Source organism: Ovis aries, chromosome 23 (genome assembly GCF_016772045.2).
Source record: "Ovis aries strain OAR_USU_Benz2616 breed Rambouillet chromosome 23, ARS-UI_Ramb_v3.0, whole genome shotgun sequence".
NCBI lineage: Eukaryota > Metazoa > Chordata > Mammalia > Artiodactyla > Bovidae > Ovis > Ovis aries.
Window position 1 is genome coordinate 53,125,794 of NC_056076.1, and position 19,976 is coordinate 53,145,769.

Here is a 19,976-nt window from a genome sequence, read left to right on the forward strand (position 1 = left end):
GTAATTCTTTAATCCAATGTTCTCTTGATGGGTGGGGCTGTGTTCCCTCCCTACAATTTACCTTGGGCCAAACTGTGGTGGAGGTAATGAAGATAACAGTGACCTTCTTCAAAAGATCCCATGCGTGTACTGCTACACTCAGTGCCCCCAGCCCTGCAGCAGGCCGCCGCCGACCCATGCCTCTGCTGGAGACTCCTGGACACTCACAGGCAAGTCTGGGTCATTTTGAACATAGGGTATAATTATCTTTTTTGAATCTCTGCTTCAATTCCTTCAAGAATGTACCCAGGAGTAGAACTGTTAGATCATATGGTAATTTTACTTGTAACATCTTGAAGGACTGCCATATTGTTTTCCATAGCAGCTGCACCATTGATATTCTCACTGGGTGGCTGCTTCTTCATCTTCTTCATTTAACTTCTATGGTTAAGCGCAATGACCTTCAGTTTCTTCAGGTACTAAGCTCACTCTTATTCTGGAGGTTTTGTAGCAGTTATTCTTTCTGTCTGTAAAGCTTTCCATACTGAGGTTTACTTGACTGACTCAGATCATTCTCCTTAGATTCTTCCATGGATACCTTCCTTGGTGTGTCATATATAAAATTCAGTTTTATCCTGTATCCTAGCTTTCTAAGACCTCATGGTCTCTTTTTTTATTCTTAATGTTTTTGGCCTTATGTTCCCCAAAACTCTATTCCCAGTACATAAAACTATGACTGACCAATTGAAAATACACATTAATTGTTGAAATGTCACTGGCATTAGCCTGGTAAATTTCCCTGCTGCTGCTATGTCACTTCATTCATGTCCGACTCGATGTGACCCCCATAGACTGCAGCCCACCAGGCTCCCTCGTCCCTGGGATTCTCCAGGCAAGAACACTGGAGTGGGTTGCCATTTCCTTCTCCAATGCATGAAAGTGAAAACTAAAAGTGAAGTCGCTCAGTCATTCTGACTCTTAGCAATGCCATGGACTGCAGCCTACCAGTCTCCTCTGCCCATGGGATTTTCCAGGCAAGAGTACTGGAATGGGTTGCCATTGCTATATGTGAACATTACTCATTAGTGAAAATCTGTGTCATCACTCAGAGAATAATAATTATTCTTTATAAATTAATAAAAACAAGGCAGAATTCATAATTCCATAGTTAATCAGGAATGGCAGTTAAACTAGTTATCTTGACTCTGGTAGAAATTTGCAGCCTTGTTAATTTGGATGTTTTAGGCAAAATATGTTCTTTGGTTTCAAATTATTTCAGTAATTACCTTACTGCTTCTCTGTGCTTTAAATATGCAGTCTTTATCCTAGAGGTATTTATAAAATCTTTCATGAACTTGCAGACAGCAAATTTTAGTTTTGGTATTCAAACAAAGAGTACTCACATCACTTACCTTTCATAGCAAATTTTATAAATCAATGTTTTATAGTTCATCCCAGTAGTAACCGCTTTCATAATCTGTAAGCTCAGCTGTGTAAGACAAAATTCATGCTGGTGACATAAAGGGAAATTTTTCTGTCTTTATTTTGAAAAGTGAGTAGGTAGGTACAAATGGGTTATTCCAGATTATAAACAATCTCCTAACACAGTTATTTTTATGAGGTCATACATTTTCAATGACATAAGTCTAATACTTGACAGACACCATTCCTTCTGGCCCAGTGATGTTAACTGTGTGCCAAGAGTCCATTAAAAGTTTAGATGAGAGGTAGTATATACTCTTATGTATCAACACACTTTTTTTTTATCATGTCAGAAAGTATTTAGAGGTTTGGATCTAGGATTGAAACTCCTCTTATGAAGTGAAGATTAAAGGTGAGTCATATACTGTCAGCCTCTCTTCTTCAAGAGCCCGTTTGTGCGCTCACTTCCAGGGTATCCTTAAAGCTTTGACAGATGTAATTCTGTGGGTATTAATTTAACTAACTTTCAGGAGAGATGCTCTAAGGCTTTCAGAAAAACAGATCAATATTTATTCTGAAAATACTTTTTTTTAATTCTCAAAGATGTTGAATGTTGTCACTCAAATCATTAGGCTTTCCTATTATTTTGAAAATGTCATAAATGAACATCAAATGAGATTAGACAGATTATCTTGTTGTTTCAAAAATTATTGCAAAAGCTTCAGATATGCCAAACAGAATTCATTGGAGAATCCATTACACTGCAAGGACACTGGAAAGTCTCCATGGCAACTGGGTCAAAAAGTATTAATTAACCCCTTCATCTCTTTTATTGCTTTCACTTAGAGTTTATAGGGAGAAGTTCTTCTCAAACATTGTGTTCTGTTGTTAAGGTTTATATATGCAATTTGAGATGATTTTTTTACACCTTTGTATATTATATCTTTGGCAACTTCCAGGCAAACCAATAATACCTTATCCTTTTTGTTCACAAATGAGTATCATCAAAGGAGAAGATACCCATTTCCTTAGAAGATAGAGTTGATGTAGCATCTTTAGAATGTATCATTTTTTGAAAAGCTGTTAGTATGATATCTACTTTAAAAGCTTCAATGAAAGACATATTCCCTACATTAATCCAGTAGGGGATTTTGTTGAAAATGGATAAAATTGGTGGTGGGTATTAAAAGACACTTACTCCTTGGAAGAAAAGTTATGACCAACCTAGATAGTATATTCAAAAGCAGAGACATTACTTTGCCGACTAACGTCCATCTAGTCAAGGCTATGGTTTTTCCAGTAGTCATGTATGGATGTGAGAGTCGGACTGTGAAGAGGGCTGAGCACCGAAGAATTGATGCTTTTGAAGTGTGGTGTTGGAGAAGACTCTTGAGAGTCCCTTGGACTGCAGGGAGATCCAACCAGTCCATTCTGAAGGAGATCAGCCCTGGGATTTCTTTGGAGGGAATGATGCTAAAGCTGAAACTCCAGTACTTTGGCCACCTCATGTGAAGAGTTGACTCATTGGAAAAGACTCTGGTGCTGAGAGGGATTGGGGGCAGGAGGAGAAGGGGACGACCGAGGATGAGCTGGCTGGGTGTCATCACTGACTCGATGGACGTGATTCTAAGTGAATTCTGGGAGTTGGTGATGGACAGGGAGGCCTGGCGTGCTGTGATTCATGGGGTCGCAAAGAGTTGGACACGACTAAGCAACTGAACTGATTGACTGACTGAACTGATTGCATCACCTTTTGCCTTATACCAATGAAAAAGATAAACTGTAATATTATCATTAATCATCAAATTCTCTTACATATTTAATATGTGTTACCTTCAGAGCTTTTCACTTATGAAAGAAGTAATAAACAGACAGAATACAGTTGAAATCACTAAGATTTTTGAGTACTTATCAATTGTCAAGAACTGTGCAAAGCACTAAATGAACTATTAAAGTTTAGATGGAGAATGTTCTTTCTTAAATTTCTTCCTAGAGTTCATGTTTGATTTTCAAAGACTAGGCTACAAGTACCTGTATTAAACCTATCAAAATATGTATCAAGGTATATTGTAACTGCCTTTTCTCTTGTCTGTCTTTCCCATTAAACTATTAATATAAATGCCGAGAGTACAGGTTTTATGTCTGCCATATTTATTCTCCTGTAATCTGATCGTCATGAGTACCTAACCTTTATACCTCAAACCTGGGAAGCAATTTAGTAGTATTTATTAGAATTATGATTAGTGTCCAGAAAATACCTCATTTCTTTAGAGATAGGATCATAGGGAGCATGGTGATATAAAAACTAGAATGTCACTTTCTTAATTGCAACCCACAGTCTCTTTAAAAAATTTTACATCAGGATAGCAAGTGCATTTTCTCTCTAGTAGCTAACATCAGTTGGTTCTATTCAAGACTGGAGTGTTGCAGTACTTTATTTCATTAAATCTTTTCCCCGCCATATGAGAGCCTTACTATCTTTACCTTCATTCTGCACATGAGGAGACTTTGACTTAGAGAGGATCAATCAGGTTTTAAGATTTCATATCTCATGAGTATCCAATACAAATTTGAATGCTTCTCTTGATTACTTCCAGAGCTCAAGTTTTGATTCAATCAGTATTTGTAATGCCAGTTTAATTCATAGGTAAACTCAGAGAAGATAATTTGAGAAGAACATACAGCTAGTAAATGGCAGAGCCTAGTATTAAACCAGACGTGCACACTGCAGAGTCTGTGTGGCTTTAATCCAAACCGCTGTCTCATTTCTTTAATAATAAATACACTTTTCACAGATGCAATAAACCATGGGTCAAGTACAATCCCATTCATGCTGAGCAAATCATGGCCCTAAATTGTTTATCCTGACAATTTCTCAGGAAAGGACTGTTACACTTATTTTCATCTCTAGTTAAATCAGAGTAAATAATCCTTGGGCAAGACAGTTTTTAATATTTCATATCCCTTTCTATTATTCTTACATCTGCCTTGATTTTACCCCTTATTAATGATACCTAAGCAAAGAGTTGGACACGACTGAGCAACTGAACTGAACTGAACTGAATGAGAAATATTTTGCCTTATCCTCCTGTTCATGGATTCTCACAGCAAGAATACTACAGTGGTTAGCCATTTCCTCCTCCAGTGAAATTAATTTTAGACATGAAACTAAAAGATGCTTGCTCCCTGGAAGGGAAGCTATGACAAACCTAGGCAGCATATTCAAAAGCAGAGATATCACTTTACCAACAAAGATCTGCATAGTCAAAGCAAGGTTTAGCAGTGAAGATTTGATGCTTGTAAATTGTGGTGCTGGAGAAGACTCATGAGACCCTTGGACTGCAAGGAGATCAAACTAGTCAGTTCTAAAGGAAATGAACCCTGAAGATTCATTGGAAAGACTGATGCTGAAGCTGAAGCTCCTATACTTTGGCTACCTGATGCAAAGAGCCAACACATTGGAAAAGACCCTGATCCTGGGAAAGACTGAAGGAAAAAGAAGGGGGAGGCAGAGACTGAGATGGTTAGAAAGCATCACCGACTCAATGGACATGAGTTTGATTTAACTCTGGGAAATACTAAAGGACAGAGGAGCCTGTTGTGCTACAGACGGTGGGGTTGCAAACAGTCAGACGTGACTTAGGAGAAATATATGAGAAAAAAAGAAGGTTAAGGGAAAAAAAAAAAACTGTTGGAATAAAGATAATGTGATGCTGCAATGCCTCTGGAGGGAATTCAGTATCCTCTTGTGCTTAAATTCTGTGAAAGTCAAATCAAACCTGGAAATCACATCAGAGACTGATACCAGAAGGAACTTGGGCAATAAGTGATAAGTCAAGTGGGCCTTGGAAAGCATCGCTATGAACAAAGCTAGTGGAGGTGACAGAATTCCAGTTGAGCTGTTTCAAATCCTGAAAGATGATGATGTGAAAGTGCTGCACTCAATATGCCAGCAAATTTGGAAAACTCAGCAGTGGCCACAGGACTGGAAAAGGTCAGTTTTCATTCCTATCCCAAAAAATGCAAAGCCAAAGAATGCTCAAACTACCGCACAATCGCACTCATCTCACATGCTAGTAAAGTAATGCTCAAAATTCTCCAAGCCAGGCTTCAGCAATACGTGAGCCGTGAACTTCCTGATGTTCAAGCTGGTTTTAGAAACAGCAGAGGAACCAGAGATCAAACTGCCAACATCCGCTGGATCATGGAAAAAGCAAGAGAGTTCCAGAAAACATCTATTTCTGCTTTATTGACTATGCCAAAGACTTTGACTGTGTGGATCACAATAAACCATGGAAAATTCTGAAAGAGATGGGCATACCAGACCACCTGACCTGCCTCTTGAGAAATCTGTATGCAGGATAGGTAGCAACAGTTAGAACTGGACATGGAACAACAGGCTGGTTCCAAATAGGAAAAGGAGTATGTCAAGGCTGTATATTGTCACCCTGCTTATTTAACTTCTATGCAGAGTACATCATGAGAAATGCTGGACTGGAAGAAACACAAGCTGAATCAAGATTGCCTGGAGAAATATCAATAACCTCAGATATGCAGATGACACCACCCCTATGGCAGAAAATGAAGAGGAACTCAAAAGCCTCTTGATGAAAGTGGAGAGTGAAAAAGTTGGCCTAAAGCTCAACATTCAGAAAAGGAAGATCATGGCATCCGGTCCCATCACTTCATGGGAAATAGATGGGGAAACAGTGGAAACAGTGTCAGACTTTATTCTTTTGGGCTCCAAAATCACTGCAGATGGTGACTGCAGCCATGAAATTAAAAGACGCTTACTCCTTGGAAGAAAAGTTATGGCCAACCTAGATAGTATATTCAAAAGCAGAGACATTACTTTGCCAACTAAGATCTGTCTAGTCAAGGCTATGGTTTTTCCTGTGGTCATGTATGGATATGAGAGTTGGACTGTGAAGAGGGCTGAGCACCGAAGAATTGATGCTTTTGAACTGTGGTGTTGGAGAAGACTCTTGAGAGTCCCTTGGACTGCAAGGAGATCCAACCAGTCCATTCTGAAGGAGATCAACCCTGGGATTTCTTTGGAAGGAATGATGCTAAAGCTGAAACTCCAGTACTTTGGCCACCTCATGTGAAGAGGTGACTCATTGGAAAAGACTCTGATGCTGGGAGGGATTGGGGCAGGAGGAAAAGGGACGAAGGAGGAGAGGGTGAGATGGCTGGATGGCATCACTGACTCGATGGATGTGAGTCTGAGTGAACTCTGGCAGTTGGTGATGGACAGGGAGGCCTGGCGTGCTTCGATTCATGGGGTCGCAAAGAGTCAGACACGACTAAGTGACTGAACTGAACTGAACTGGAACATGATGTTAGGCCTTGTTTAAGTGGTACGTTTTACTATGCTCTGTTTTCTAATATGAAAGATGCTGATAGTCCTCCTTTTGAATTCTAGAGTCTCAAGTTCCTGACCAGCCAAGCTCTCTTCATGTGAGGCCCCAGACCAACTGCATCATCATGAGTTGGACCCCTCCCTTAAACCCAAACATTGTGGTACGAGGTTACATCATTGGATATGGTGTCGGGAGCCCTTATGCTGAGACAGTACGTGTGGACAGTAAACAGCGCTACTATTCCATTGAGAGGTTAGGTAAGTAGCTGTGAATTTTCTTCTCATAAGGAAAAGAAATGATTTATATTTAATTATTTTCTCTTTTGGAAAATGGCTCTTTGGAATTTGATGTCAATTTGTTACAGATATCCATGACTCTTTTTCTATCCATCCGTCTACTCACTTATCCTTCTGTACACATACGTGCTTTTTTTTTTTTTTTTCTGGACTTTGAGTTGAGGAATTTTATCTAGACAGATACAGAGAAGTGGGTGACCTGGTGTGTACCCTGCCTGTGTCATAAGAATACAGTGCATTGGAACATTTTTTTTTTCTTTTTCCTCTGTCAATGGAGACTTCTAATCTTAACAATTCTTACAAAAAGAGTCAGCATATTATTTTTCTCACTAGAAAGTTACTGTTGACTTTTCTTTAATTTTGAATTATACAGTCTCATTATCTTTTTTTCCCAGTAGTGTTTATAGACCAAACTTGGTGGCTATCATGACAACAAGATTTTTTAAAAAAGAATTTTCAATGAAGCCAGTAACTCGGAGCAATCAAACTCCTCTCCTCTTAGTTCAAGTTCTTTTACTGTGTTTTACCTCATTTTGCTGAACATAATAATTCTAATGTGATGTTTCTGAATTCATTGAAAATTTGTTTATTCAGAGTTAACATGTATAAAGTTTTCATATTCATTTTATATCAGATTTTCCATAATGCAATAAGAGATTATATCATTAGCAGAGGGAAATAAAATGAATCTTTGTCATATGTAGGGTGCCAGCAAGTTAAACAGTTGTCATAAAGCAGAAGGCAAGTTGATTCTACCTGTTGATTTAACATGATATTATTTGCACTGACCTACAGTGACCTTCTCAGTGGAAAGGCAGCCTGATTGGATTGCTACTTATTTGCAATGTCTCTCAGGAGCAGCGTTAGTGATGAGAAGCCTGATTTGAATTTGAATAGCTAAAATGCAGTAGCAAGGAAAGGTTTTGTCAGTGCTAGAGGAAATCTGCACTGACCCATTCTCTCAGTAAGTGCTTCAAACACTAATAAGAGGAGCACCTTCTGCAAATCTGCACAATTTTAGTTAGCTTGGCATTTGGAAATAATATCCCCTCCATCAGTTCCTGAGTTTGAATGCAGAGGCAATCACAAAATTCATATTTTATGGCCTTCAAACCTATGTCGGGGGACTCTGATTTTTCCGTTCTGCAGTGTACCGCACCATCTCTGACAGTTCATCTTGGTGCCACGCTCCAGAGGGAGAGAAGCCTGTGGCAGTACACAGGCTCTCAAACAAAGAGGTCATGATGCCAACTCACAGTGAAGTCATGAAGAAAAGCTGCATTGTTTCACCATGTGCTTTTGATAATGGTACTTCTTATTACAAGGAGACTCTCCCATGAGTTTCCAAGTCTAGTAAAGTTGAGGCATTTGAGAGATTAATACTGTGGCTGCCTCTGCTGCTAAGTCGCTTCAGTGTCCGACTTTGTGCGACCCCATAGACTGCAGCCCACCAGGCTCTGCCGTCACTGGGATTCTCCAGGCAAGAACACTGGAGTGGGTTGCCATTTCCTTCTCCAATGCATGAAAGTGAAAACTAAAAGTGAAGTCGCTCAGTTGTGTCCGACTCTTCACGACCCCATGGACTGCAGCCCACCAGGCTCCTCTGTCCATGGGATTTTCCAGGCAAGAGTACTGGAGTGGGGTGCCATTGCCTTCTTCATAATACTGTTGCAAATGTTTGCAAAAGCTTAAAGAAGAGATTTTTCCATTGTAAGATATGTTTTAAAGAGCTAGGAAAACTGATAAAGGTAAAAATGGAATAGGAACCTGTCTCAGTGATAGATAAACATGAGTATGTGCGGTAAAACTTATTGGAAAAGCAAAATTACACACATACAGCCACTCCCTCCATCCCCCACCCCACCCAACCCCCTCCCCCCGCCACCACACACATATGTATTTAAATTCTGTTAAAACTTTAAACATAGCACCATGTCTTAACACAGGGTTTCCCTGGTGGCTCAGATGGTAAAGGATTCACCTGCAGTGCAGGAGACCTGGGTTCAATCCCTGGGTTGAGAAGATCCCCTGGGAGAAGGGAATGGCAACCCACTCCAGTATTCTTGCCTGGAGAATCCCATGGATAGAGGAGCCTGGTGGGTTCAGCCCATGGGGTCAGAGTTGGACACAACTGAGTGACTGACACTTTCACGTCTTAACATAAAATGTAAAATAGTTGTTTTATCAGTATTGTTCCACTATCTCCATGGTTATACAAATAAACCTGTATTCTTTTAATATAAATTTCCATCACTTGGCCAAAATATATGTTAAACATAGCTGAAGTTCTAATATTTATAAAGATAAAACACTCATTCAAGTCTACATTTGAACTCAACAAAGAAACCATCAGTGTTTTATTTATTCTATTAAATATTAAAATCAGCATATCAGTTTTATAGTATTTTTTAAAAGGTATTTAAAATGCAATTTTAAAGCTTTTAATTGAGACATTTTATATGAGGCTTCCCAGGGGGTCAGTGCTAAAGAATCTGCCTGCCAAGCAGGAGACACGGGTTCAGTCCCTGCATTGGAAAGATCCCTGGAGAAGAAAATGACAACCCACTCCACTATTCTTGCCTGGAGAATTCCATGGACAGACGAACCTGGTGGGCTAGAGTCCATGGGGTCTGCAAAGAGTTGGGCATGACTTAGAGACCAAAGCAGAAGAACAGCATGACAGTTTTACAGTTAAAAATGAATTAAGGAAAGTTCCAACCCATTTAAGCATAGGGTCAGCCATAACTTGATATCAAGTATTGATATCATGCTTGTATTTTAGACTGTAAAACGCTATGTGGTTTGTAACTGACCAATAAACCTCCTCTTTTCTTTGGTGAGAGACCAGAACTTCCAAATAGTGTTTTGCTTATCAGTTATAGTAACTTACTATTTAGACACCAGGCACTATGACCTGCATTAGGGCTAGAAGTACATGACCACTTTGAAAAATATCTAATGTTGCCTGATTTAAAACAAAACATAGCTTGCCTAGTGCAGGCGTAGAGCTTTATTAACCAGTATTTATTATAATTAATCCTTTGAAATCTTCCTCCTTTTTAGTTCCAAAGTCCTAATGTCAACTTTGGCATAAACGCATGGTATAGATCCACGGTATCTGAACTCTAGCAGTGTTTCAGTTCAGTCACCCAGTCATGTACGACTGTTTGTGACCCCATGGACTGCAGCATGCCAGGCTTCCCGGTCCATCACCAACTCCTGGAGCTTACTCAAGTTCATGTCCATTGAGTCAGTGATGCTATCCAACGAAAGTCCTACAGCCAAGGGGTGGGGTTTTGTTCCAGAATCTAGCTTCAGACTTGAAGCTCCCCATCCCTTCATCCATTAAGCCATGGATGTCTCTGTTGCTGACTCTGGGCTCTTCAGTCTTGCAGCTGGGCAGGTACAGGACTTGCAGGCCTGCAGGATGCAGTCCAATAAAGGTGTTAGTTGTAGGTTCTTCTCAGATGTCTGTTATCACATTGAGGCAGTGTTTACTATTCCTAGCTTTATAAGAGTGTTACTATGAATATTTGTTGAATTTTCATGAAATAATTTTCTGTCTTTTGAGATGGTCCTATACTTTTCCTCTTGTAATCATTTAATATTGTTAATCATATTGATTGATTTTTGAAAGGTAAATACCCATTCTTATGTTGTAGGATTTAATTTGTTAATAGTTATTAAGGTTTTATTTATTCATTTTTTTTGCTATATTCATTAAGTATACGTGTCTATAAGTTTCTGTGGTCTGCTGTCTCTGGGATCACACAGAGTCGGACACAACTGAAGTGACTTAGCAGCAGCAGCAGTAGTAGCAGCAGTGACTTTCCAGGTTTTTTTTAAAACTAAGCTTATACCACTCATAAAATTATGTGAATTATTGCTCTTTATGTAGCTGAAAAATTTGGGTAAAATTGTTATTTCTTATTCCTTGAATATTTGATGAAATTCACTAACAAAACCACCACCTGTATCTGAGATTTCCTTTTAGGGAAGGATTTTGAAATGAATTAAATTTCTTTAACATATACAGGTATTTTTATATTTTGAATTCTTTCTTGTACTGATTTTGGCAAGTTAATTTTTTCATGAAATTCATCTATTTTATTTTGTCACACTTATTGGCCTAGAATTGCTCATTCATGATATTATGTTACTGTCTGGGGTATCTATGGAATAACTATTTTTACATTTTTGAGACTAATAATTTATGTTCTCTTATTTGTGATCATTCTAGGTTGGGGTTTGTTAATTTTGTTGATCTGTCAAAGAAAGAGACTCTAACATTGCTAATTGTTTCTGTTATCTATTATTTCTTTCATGTTTGCTCTTATCTTGACTATGTTCTTTCTTATACTAATTTCAGTCATAATTTGCACTTTTATTTGCAATTTCTTAAAGTGAAATCTCAGGCTTCCGTGGTGGCTCAGAGGTTAAAGCGTCTGCCTCCAATGCGGGAGACCCGGGTTCGATCCCTGGGTCGGGAAGATCCCCTGGAGAAGGAAATGGCAATCCACTCCAGTATTCTTGCCTGGAGAATCCCATGGACAGAGAAGCCTAGTAGGTTACAGTCCACGGGGTCGCAAAGAGTTGGACTCGACTGAGCGACTTCACCTCACCTCAAAGTGAAATCTCATAATGTAAAGATTTAAATCTATTGATACTTCCCTAAGCACTACTTTCCTTGCATTTCACAATTTTATACATGTATATATTTATTATCACTTAGTTTAAAATATTTTCTGATTTTTCCTTGATTTCTTTTTGCTCTGTGACTTACTGTGTTGCTTAATTTTCCAATTTTGAGTTTTCTTAGATAGTTATTATTACTGATTATTTTTATCATGATTAGAAAATATACTCTGATTTTACTATTTTTACATTTGCTTTATTTTTTATTATTTTAGTTTTTAACCAATTTTTATTGAAGTATAGGTAATTTAAAATGCATTAGTTTCAAGTGTAGAGCAAAGTGATTCAGTTACCCACATAAATATATATATATATATAATATTAATACGTATCAGTTATCTGTCTATCAGTTAAGTTCAGTCACTCAGTTGTGTCCAACTCTTTGCAACCCCATGAACCACAGCACGCCAGGCCTCCCTGTCCATCACCAACTCCCGGAGTCCACCCAAACCCATGTCCGTTGAGTCGGAGATACTATTCTACCATCTCATCCTCTGTCGTCCCCTTCTCCTCCTGCCCTCAATTTTTCCTAGCATCAGGGTCTTTTCAAATGAGTCAGCTCTTTGAAAATTAGCTGGCCAAAGTATTGGAGTTTCAGCTTCAACATCAGTCCTTCCAATGAACACCTAGGACTGATCTCCTTTAGGATGGACTGGTTGGATCTCCTTGCAGTCCAAAGGACTCTCAAGAGTCTTCTCCAACACCACAGTTCAAAAGCATCAATTTTTTGGCACTCAGCTTTCCTTATAGTCCAACTCTCACATCCATACATGACCACTGGAAAAACCAAAACCTTGACTAGATGGACCTTTGTTGACAAAGTAATGTCTCTGCTTTTCAATATGCTATCTGGGTTGGTCATAACTTTCCTTCCAAACACTAAGCGCCTTTTAATTTCATGGCTGTAATCACATCTGCAGTGATTTTGGAGCCCAGAAAAAATAAAGTCAGCCACTATTTTCACTGTTTCCCCATCTATTTGCCATGAAGTGATGGGACTGGATGCCATGATCTTCGTTTTCTGAATGTTGAGCTTTAAGCCAACTTTTTCACTTTCCTCTTACACTTTCATCAAGAGGCTCTTTAGTTCTTCTTCACTTTCTGCCATAAGGGTAGTGTCATCTGCATATCTGAGGTGATTGATATTTCTCCCGGCAGTGTTGATTCTGGCTTGTGTTTCATCCAGCCCAGCATTTCGCTTGATGTACTCTGCATGTAAGTTAAATAATCAGGATGACAATATACAATCTTGATGAGCTTCTTTCCCGATTTGGAACAAGTCTGTTGTTCCATGTCCAGTTCTAACTGTTGGTTCTTCACCTGCATGCAGATTTCTCAGGAGGCAGATCAGGTGGTCTGGTATTCCCATCTCTTGAAGAATTTTCTGCAGTTTGTTGTGTTCCAAAGTCAAAGGCTTTGGCGTAGTCAATAAAGCAGAAGTAGATGTTTTTCTGGAACTCTCTCACTTTTCGATGATCCAGCAGATGTTGGTGATTTGATCTCTGGTTCCTCTGTCTTTTCTAATCCAGCTTAAAAATCTGGAAGTTTACAATTCATGAACTGTTGAAGCCTGGCTTGGAGAAATTTGAGCATTACTTTGCTAGCTTGTAAGATAAGTGCAATTGTGCGGTAGTTTGATCATTCTTTGGCATTGCCTTTCTTTGGGATTGGAATGAAAACTGATCTTTTCCAGTCCTATGACCACTACTGAATTTTCCAAATTTGCTGGCATATTGAGTACAGCACTTTCACAGCATCATCTTTTAGGGTTTGAAATAGCTCAACTGGAATTCCATCACCTCCACTAGCTTTGTTTGTGGTGAAGGTTCCTAAGGTCCAGTTGACTTCACATTCCAGGATGTCTGGTTCTAGGTGAGTGATCACACCATCATGATTATCATGAAGATCTTTTTTGTACAGTTCTTCTGTGTATTCTTGCCACCTCTTCTTAATATCTTCTGCTTCTGTTAGGTCCAGACCATTTCTGTCCTTTATCGAGCCCATCTTTGCATGAAATGTTCCCTAGGTATCTCTAATTTTCTTGAAGAGATCTCTAGTCTTTCCCATTCTATTGTTTTCCTCTATTTCTTTGCACTGATTGCTGAGGAAGGCTTTCTTATCTCTCCTTGCTATTCTTTGGAACTCTGCATTCAGATGCTTATATCTTTCCTTTTCTCCTTTGCTTTTCACTTCTCTTCTTTTCACAGCTATTTGTAAGGGCTCCTCAGACAGCCTTTTTTTTTTTTTTTTTTGCATTTCTTTTCTTGGGGATGGTCTTGACCCCTGTCTCCTGTACAGTGTCACAAACCTCTGTCCGTAGTTCTTCAGGCACTCTATCAGATCTAATCCCTTGAATCTGTTTGTCACTTCCACTGTATAATCATAAGGTATATGATTTAGGTCATTCCTGAATGGTCTAGTGGTTTTCCCTACTTTCTTCATTTTAAGTCTGAGTTTGGCAATAAGGAGTTCATGATCTGAGTCACAGTCTGCTCTAAGTCTTTTTTTTGCTAACTGTATATAGCTTATCTTTGGCTACAAAGACAATCATCAGTCTGAATTCAGTATTGACCATCTGGTGATGTCCATGTGTAGAGTCTTCTCTTGTGTTGTTGGAAGAGGGTGTTTGCTGTGACCAGTGCATTCTTTTGGCAAAACTTAGCCTTTGTCTGCTTCATTCTGTGACTGCTTCATTCTGTATTCCAAGGCCAAATCTGCCTGTTACTCCAGGTATTTCCTGACTTGCTACTTTTGCATTCCAGTCCCCTATAATGAAAAGGACATCTTTTGGGGGTGTTAGTTCTGGAAGGTCTTGTAGGTCTTCATAGAACCATTCAACTTCAGCTTCTTCAGCATTACTGGTCATGGCATAGACTTGGATTACCATGATATTGAATGGTTTGCCTTGGAAATGACAGAGATCATTCTGCCATTTTTGAGATTGCATCCAAGTACTGCATTTCAGGACTCTTTTGTTGACTATGATTGCTACTCTATTTCTTCTAAGGAATTCTTGCCCACAGTAGTAGATATAATGGTCATCTGAGTTAAAGTCACCCATTCCAGTCCATTTTAGTTCACTGATTCCTAAAATGTCGACATTCACTTTTTGCCATCTCCTGTTTGACCGCTTCCAATTTGCCTTCATTCATGGACCTGACATTCCAGGTTCCTATGCAATAATGCTCTTTACAGCTTTGGACTCTACTTCCATCACCAGTCACATCCACAGCTGGGTGTTGTTTTTACTTTGGCTTCATCTCTTCATTCTTTCTGGGGTTATTTCTCCACTATCTCTAGTAGCATATTGGGCACCTACCGACCTGGGGAGTTCATCTTTCAGTGTCCTATCTTTTGCCTTTCCATACTGTTCATACTGAACAACATAGTGACTGACATTCAATTCAGTGTGAAAGACAAAAGTGTTAACGCCTGGATTCAGCTATAATGGAATGCTGATTAGAAAATCTTGAGTGGGAGAGTTAGATTCATTCAGCATGATCCCTGGTTCCCAGAGAGGAGTGAGGAGAGAAAAGATCATTTTATGAGATCATTACTCTGAATGAAGAATGGATTTTATTTTTTTAGGTGTGTGTGTGTGTGTGTTTTCTTTTGTTTTTTTTTGTTTGTTTTTTTTTTTTTACAGTTAGTGCCTTCTAAACCTACAGGCATTTTCTAGCAAAGTTTAAGGGCAGTCTCAGGGTGATTCATTAATAATACATATCATTCTATTTGTAACTCTTTTCTCACTTTTTACTCCCTGAAGTCCAAAGCAGATACATTGTCATATAGCTGGTGAGTTTTCTAAGGCTCTATTATTTGGAATCTACTACAATAGAAAAATACTATTATGAAACAAGAGAGGAAAAACTCTTCTCAATAGAGTAATGATCATATATATATATATATATATATATATATATATATATATATATATATAAACGATTATATGATTCACTCATTCCACCAGCATTAAACTCAAGAATTCAATCAAAAACTGTTCCTCTACCTTCTCTGTTTTTCTAGAAAATATTTTATTTGATTGAGAACAATCTAGATCTCTCCTTAGCTTTCCATGTCAGTTGGTGTTTATAGATAAGTACTCAGCTCATTTTTTTCCTAGAACTTTACAACTACCAATCTGTTCCTTCATCATCCACATTATTTTAGTATGAAGTATCATCCCAATTTTATAAATAATGAAAGATAGCAAAAGAACTAAAGAAACCAAGAAAAGTTGAAGATAATCTTTTGATAAGGTTGAATGACCTTAACACACTTGGATAAGCATTATCAAGAACAGCAAAAACCAGCCTGCTTAGCATGGAGAGAGCAAGCTGGGATCAATTTTGAGCATGATTAGGACCTGCACTAGGGCTTCCCTGGTAGCCTAGAGGTTAGAGAGTCTGCCTGCAATGCGGGAGACCCAGGTTTGATCCCTGGGTCAGGAAGATTTCTTGGAGAGGGAAATGGCAACCCACTCCAGGATTCTAGCCTGGAGAATCCCATGGAGGGAGGCGCCTGGTAGGCTACAGTCCATGGGGTCGCAAAGAGTCCAACACGACTGAGCGACTTCACTTTCACTTTCAGGACTTGCACTAGAACGCATTACTTCAGGGAAGTTCTGTTTCGTATAAGGTATACTTCCTAAGGTATTCTGGCAAAGTTAAATCCCTTCAACAACAGAATAATATGATCTAGTGAAATAGGACACAGTTCTAAAAGTTCTGAGGAAATACAAATTATAGCTTTAGATTTGAGTCCCAGAGATCTGAGAGTTGTTATCTTATGAACCAGATTCAGGGCTGACTTTGGGAGAAAAGAGAGAAAAACAGATGTCTCAGTATACTGTATTACTAAGCATTTGTACTTGTGGATTAGTATTTCTTCTTTTAGTTAAATCGTTTTCTGCTGCATGTAATTTGAAGCTCTGTTATCAGGGACACAATTACTTAGGGATTGTTATATTATGTTGATGAATTAACTGCTTTAGCATTGATAAACTATACCTCTTGATCAGCGGTAATATTTTCTGTGAAATATGCTTAGTGTCTATTAATATAACAACTCCAGCCTATTTTTTGTTTGTGTGTTGGCATAATATATATTTTTCCATTGCTATTTTACTTTCAAATTACTAGTGTCTTTAAAGTGAGTTTCTTATAGGCAGCAATATAGTTGGGTCTTATTTTGGTTTTGTTTGTTTGGCTATCCATTATGATAATCTCTGACTTTTAATTAAGGTGTTTGGGCCATTTTCATTTAATATGGATATTGATATGGTTGGGTTTATATCTACTGTCCTGCTATTTTTGTTTATTTGTTGTATTTGGAAAAAGCAAGAGAGTTCCAGAAAAGCATCTATTTCTGCTTTATTGACTATGCCAAAGCCTTTGACTGTGTGGATCACAATAAACTGTGCAAAATTCTGAAAGAGATGGGAATACCTCTCACCTGACCTGCCTCTTGAGAAACCTATATGCAGGTCAGGAAGCAACAGTTAGAACTGGACATGGAACAACAGACTGGTTCAAATAGGAAAAGGTGTATGTCAAGGCTGTATATTTGTCACCCTGCTTATTTAACTTACATGCAGAGTACATCATGAGAAACGCTGGGCTGGAAGAAGCACAAGCTGGAATCAAGATTTCCAGGAGAAATATCAATCACCTCAGATATGCAGATGATACCACCCTTATGGCAGAAAGTGAAGAGGAACTAAAAAGCCTCTTGATGAAAGTGAAAGAGGAGAGTGAAAAAGTTGGCTTAAAGCTCAACATTCAGAAAACAAAGATCATGGCATCTGGTCCCATCACTTCATGGGAAATAGATAGGGAAGCAATGATAGACTATTTGGGGGGCCTCCAAAATCACTGCAGATGGTGATTACAGCCATGAAATTAAAAGACGCTTACTCCTTGGAAGGAAAGTTATGACCAACCTAGATAGCATATTGAAAAGCAGAAACATTACTTTGCCAACAAAGGTCTGTCTAGTCAAGGCTATGGTTTTCCATTAGTCATGTATGGATGTGAGAGTTGGACTGTGAAGAAAACTGAGCGCTGAAGAATTGATGCTTTTGAACTGTGGTGTTGGAGAAGACTCTTGAGAGTCCCTTGCACTGCAAGGAGATCCAACCAGTCCATTCTAAAGGAGATCAGTCCTGGGTGTTCTTTAATTCTTTAAAAAGTATTAAATAAAATGTATCCATGTAAATAAATAAATAAATAAATAAGAAACCTAAAAAAAAAAAAAGATTGCTTTGCAATCTTTTTCTTTGCCACTGATTTTACACAATTTTATTATTATGTGTCTGTGTAGTTTTATTTATGTGTCTTATGCTTAGAGTCTTGAAATTCTTGCATCGTGGGTTTATTGGGTTCATTGAATTTGAAAAAATTTTGGCCATTGGTTCTTCAAATAGTTTTGTTTGTTTGTTTGTTTCCTCCCGACCTTACTCCTCTCAATTAGTGCTTCCAATTGCATGTATGTTATAATGTTTCAGGTTGTATCACAGAGCTCACTGATTCTTTGTTTGTTTTTTCATTCTTTTTATCCCAATTCATTTTGGATAGTTTCTTTTATTATATCCTTAAAGCTACTGTGTTTCTTTCCTGAAGTGACTCATCTGATCTAAATCTTATCCCATCCAGTGTATTTTTCATATTACACTTGGCAGTGCTCATCTCCATAGGATGGTTTGAGTCTTTTTTTAAATATATTCCATAGTTCAGTTAATAAGCTCAGTCTTTCCTCTACCCTCTTGAACATATGGAATATAGTTATACTAACTCTTTACTCATTCTTTCATCTTTTTCATTGGTCTGTCTCTATTTCTTAATTTTCCTTCTCATTATAGAATGTATATTTCTATTTTCTTCATGTTTGTAGTTTTTTTGTGTTTTTTACATAATGCTTTTATCTTGTGGGAATTTGGAGATATTTATATATTTTTTTAAAAAATATTCTTAAGTTTTGTACTGGGGTCCAATTAAGTTACTTGCAACAACTTTGATTCTCTTGAGACTTGCTTTTAAATTAACGTGGTTCAAGAACACATAGTAACACAGGGCTAGTTTACCCTATAACCAAGGCAGTACCTTCTGAGTACTCTACTCAAAATCCCGTGAATTACATGATTGACCATCTAGCTTATGGAAATCCAGTTTTTCCTCGGCCTGGGTGAGCACCAAAGAATTTTTTTTCTTTCTACTGTTAGGTGGTTCTTTCCCAAGCCTTGGGAAATTTCCGCATACACATACACTAAGTACTCAGATGGAGACAGGAGACAACCTCTGTAGATGTTCAGAATTCTCCTTCTCTGCATTTCTCTCTTCTCTGCTACTCTTGCCCACAAACTCCAGTTGCTTTGGTTATCTCAGACTTCCAACTCCATGTCTGCAATTCAGGAAGACCACCGGTCTCCTTCTGTATTTCTCCTTTCTCTTCTGCAGCCTTGGAAATTTTTCTGAGCAATAAGTTGAGGCAATCAGTGGGCTCGCTTTTTTTCCTCTTCTCTGAGAGAGAAACCTGATCTGCCTGATGTCCAAAATAAGAAAACTTGTTTCCTGTATTTTTTTAAATGGATCCAGACAAAAGGGTACATCTCATCTCTTTTAACCCATTTTGATCAGAAGTGGAAGTCCTTTAATAGGCAATTAAGTAATTATTTTATCATTTCAGTATGCTGAAACTTTCATCTTTTCAAGAGCACCAGAGATACCAAGCTGCATTGTATCTGTCTCCTTATGTCTGTCACAAATCCCCATCAAGAATGATTCCCGACTGTCATATTGTATCTTCGGAGAATAAATTTAACTTGAGTGCTCTTAGAAATAGGTCTCAGCCTGTGGAGATATGAACGTTTATAACTCCCAGAGTGCATTCTGAGTTCAGTGAATACAATGTAAATTATAATGCTAACCTCAGCATCACCCACCCACATCAAGAATAATCCCTTCATGCATGGAATATAGAAGTTTTGAGTTTATGACATGCAAGCATTTTAAATCAGAAAAATCAATGCACTTCAGCAGCTTCTAGAATAGTTGACATACATGAATAAAAAATGAATAAGCACTAGGTAGAGAACATTTTATTATTTTGAAATGAAGTACATGATAGGTGTTGGTTAACAAAATCCTGCTTTGTGTTTTTTGAAGCAGAATATAAGAATTATGAAGAATGATTTTTGACCTGAAGTTTGAGAAGTCCGATCACA

General features: G+C 38.2%; 1 protein-coding gene across 2 annotated transcripts in view; it reads left to right on the forward strand.

Moving 5' to 3' along the window:
- Window positions 1–19,976, forward strand: part of DCC (DCC netrin 1 receptor) — a 1,280,644-nt gene that overhangs the window by 1,049,083 nt on the left and 211,585 nt on the right. For both annotated transcript variants that reach the window (XM_042239663.2, XM_042239664.2), the window contains exon 15: window positions 6,827–7,021. In XM_042239663.2, coding sequence (XP_042095597.1) covers window positions 6,827–7,021 — 195 coding nt within the window. The remainder of the gene's footprint in view (window positions 1–6,826; window positions 7,022–19,976) is intronic.